Raw genomic sequence first — 3,479 nt, 5'->3', positions numbered from 1 at the left:
GCTGATGGTTGATGGGGAAGAGGGAGGAGAGAAAAGGACGGTAGCTGATGGTTGATGGGGAAGAGGGAGGAGAGAAAAGGACGGTAGCTGATGGTTGATGGGGAAGAGGGAGGAGAGAAAAGGACGGTAGCTGTTTAATAGGAAAGAATGAGGAGATATAAGGACGATAGATGTTTGATAAGAAAGTATGAAGGGAGGTAAGGAAGACAGATGTTTAATAGGAAAGGAGGAGGAGGGATAAGGACGATAGATGTTTGATGGGTAAGAGGGAGAAGATATAATGGTGATAGGATGTTTGACAGGAGAAAAGGAGCAAACCACAAAGCATTCATTTAATAACAGAGCATCTTCAAACCTGCCACATAAATCATTTACTCCAAAAGCACCTCCCATACAACCACATTAACTCTACCCGTACGCCCTGGGGTTAGTTTGTACCTTTGGGGTTGTATTCTTCACATTTTAGAATACTTCTTGTACGAAGATCTCTTTGAAACCTCCAGTATTTCTCAAAAAATCGTTTTGACAGACTGCTATGCAAAGCGTACGGATCGGATTAATTTAACGAGTAAATTTCTTCTTTCGAAAGTGTTGACACAGAGTTCCCCACGCCGTATGGATACGATAGTAAAACACGACGTACGGATAGGGTTAAGTGGTGGCACAGAGTTCCCCACGTCGTAAGGATACGATAGTAATGTGGTGGAAAAGAATACGTTGACACCGGCAAGTCTGTACTGGCGAAAATGTGACCCCGCACCGACCTGAATAGATTCAAGGGACTTGAGAGACCTGTTCACTCACTGGTGAGATCAACAAGGGACCGAGTAGGTCGGGTTGTTGTAGAACAGTGGCCATTTGGGCGTTTTGTGGATCAAGATCTTGAGAAGTACAGAAACATCATCATCCAGAAGTGAGCCCTCTGTCTTCAATATCGACAATGACAATGACAATGACAATGACAATCTTTATTCATCTCGCAGGGAGAAATTTGTCTTGGTCGTTAACAATGGCAGTAGACGTTACAAAAGCTTTATCAAAAGAACCTGCTTCTACAAGGTGAGTAAAATATTGTACAGTATAACACGACTCACGGATAGGGTTAAATCATGTACTCACAGAGCCGAGACGGTGACCGTTTTGGGCGGGGCGCGTGGTTCTATCTGGATGGAAGGTTTCCGGGTGAGCATGACCTCGTCAGCTGTTAGCTCTTGCTTGTTGGCGGTGAGGGCGCGAGTCTGTGGGCAGTGGGTTGGTGGGTTATGGGGTGGTGGGTTATGGGGTTGTGGGTGGGTGGGTTATGTGTTGGTGGGTTATATGTTGGTGGGTTATGGGGTGGTGGGTTATGGGGTGGTGGGTGGGTGGGTTGGTTGGTTGGTGGGTTAGTGGGGTGGGGTGGTGAGGGCGCGTGTCTGTGAGAAGTGGAAGGTGGGTTGGTGAGAGGGTGGGGTGGAGTGGTGTGGTCTGGTGGGGTGTGGTGTGATGTGGGGATTAGCCAACTATTTGCGCCAAAACATGATGGAATCAGACGCTCGTCACTTTTGGGACATGTTGGGTTATTGGTATCATCTTAAAGCTTGTTCATTTGCCTCTCTTTTGGGTAAAGAAACATCCGTCTATGTTGAATGGAAGTCGAATTTTGTGCAATGGAAGAGGTCAAGGTAGCCAAGTTTCAGAGGTAAAATTAGCGAGAAAATGGAAGCCAAAGTTTCGAAACTTGCATAGCCTTTGAGTCCTTGGAACTGAACATTTACTCCTTTTTTGGGGGTCTCTTTATCAATGCTTTTCAGTAAAAATCCACTCAAAAAATGTGTTTTTAAACGACATGAAAGGTGTTGTGCCAACAAACAAAAAAAGAATTATTTTTTAAAAATCGCCCTCCCCCCCAAGAAGTAAATAAATGCTGATTTCTTAGATTTCATTCTTTAGACGAGCGCCTGATTTGATCACGATACCTCACATTTTGCCACCAGAACCCCTGCAGTGCCCGCTAAGCTCAAAGATCAGAGACTCTGTGGGTCTCGCATACCGCGGACAATAAATCGCTGAAACAGTTCAGTAGGTAAGTGGATCTCTAAGGTATGTATTATTCTGGAGCGCATACATAATATTCTTATTTAATTCTTTTTTCTTTTTTTTTTGTTATTAGCGGATAGGGGGGAGAAGGGGGGCGATTTCGGGTTGTTTATATCAGTTTCAGTAAACATTTTACGGCACTTGCAACACAATAAAGTCATATACGTGCCGAAGATGAGAGGCGTTATAAGAGAATAATAAGTACAGTACAAAAAAGGAGGAGAGATAAGGACGATAGGTGTTTGATCGGAAAGAAGAAGCAAACCACATCAGAGCACTCGCCAACCACCCACAAGCTAAGTGCTTAGAACTTAGAGACTATGCAGGTCTAATATACCGTGGACAGTTCGCTGAAGCAGCCGGTAAGTGGTTCTGCTGGGTATCTATTGTTGTGGAAGGCATCCGTACACTTATTTTTAAGCATCTTCGTTTGGGTTGTTCAGTTTTTAGTTTTCGCTTTTGTAAGAGTTTTAGTTTTAATAAGAGTTATACGGCACTTGCAACACTATAAAGTCATACAAGTGCCGAAGATTAGATGTGTTACAAGAGAGTAACATACATAAAAAAGAAGGAGGAGAGATAAAGACGATAATTTTTTAATAGGAAAGAAGGATCAAACCACACCAGAGCGCCCGCCAACCACGTACAGTAAGAGTTTAACGGCACTTGCAACATAATGGGGTTATATATAAGTGTCGAAGATTAGAGGTGTTATAAGAGAGCAAAATACACAAAAAGAAGGAGGAAAGGTAAGGATGAATGATGTTTGATAGGGAAAGAAAGCTCAAACCACACCAGAGCACCCGCCAACCCCCCACAGGCTACGTACTGAGAGATTATGCGGGTCTCATATTTATTTATTTTTAAATTTTTTTTTAGCAGCTTCGGGCCGTTTGGTTCAGTTTTAGTTAAAGTTTTACGGCGCTTGCATCATAATAAGGTGATATAAGTGACAAAAGATTAGAGGTGTTACAAAAGAGCAACAAAGACAAAAAAGGAGGAGAGAGAGAGAGATGGATGACAGATGTGTTGCTATACATCTACTACTGCAATAATCACAACAGCTGCAACTACATCAAACCGCAGCAACCACATCATCTACATCAACCATATCTTCTGACTGGATCAACTACAACAACTGCAAAAGTGTAAACAAACGTAACAAAGACTACAATAACAAATAACAAGGACAACAACAACGACATCACCACCACCACCAACAACAACAACAACAACAGCAACCACACCACCACCACCAGCAGCATCACTACAAACAACAACCACACCATCACCACCACAGCGACAACACCAATAACACCACCACCACCACCACCACCACCAACAACAACAACAACAACAACATCAACAACAACAACAACAACAACAACAAACACACCACCACC

The 3,479-nt window shown here is 43.2% G+C and overlaps 1 protein-coding gene across 1 annotated transcript in view; it reads right to left on the bottom strand.

Moving 5' to 3' along the window:
* The window catches only part of LOC101854831 (outer dynein arm protein 1), a gene marked incomplete in the record, with an annotated part of 26,419 nt that overhangs the window by 3,749 nt on the left and 19,191 nt on the right, over positions 1 to 3,479 (bottom strand). Inside the window, 1 exon segment of the mRNA XM_013089004.1 lies at positions 1,120 to 1,238. Within this exon segment, the coding sequence (XP_012944458.1) occupies positions 1,120 to 1,238 (119 nt within the window).

This window comes from Aplysia californica, unplaced genomic scaffold (genome assembly GCF_000002075.1).
Source record: "Aplysia californica isolate F4 #8 unplaced genomic scaffold, AplCal3.0 scaffold00855, whole genome shotgun sequence".
NCBI lineage: Eukaryota > Metazoa > Mollusca > Gastropoda > Aplysiida > Aplysiidae > Aplysia > Aplysia californica.
Note: the sequence above shows the minus strand (reverse complement) of the source record. Positions and strands in the feature narration are given on the sequence as shown.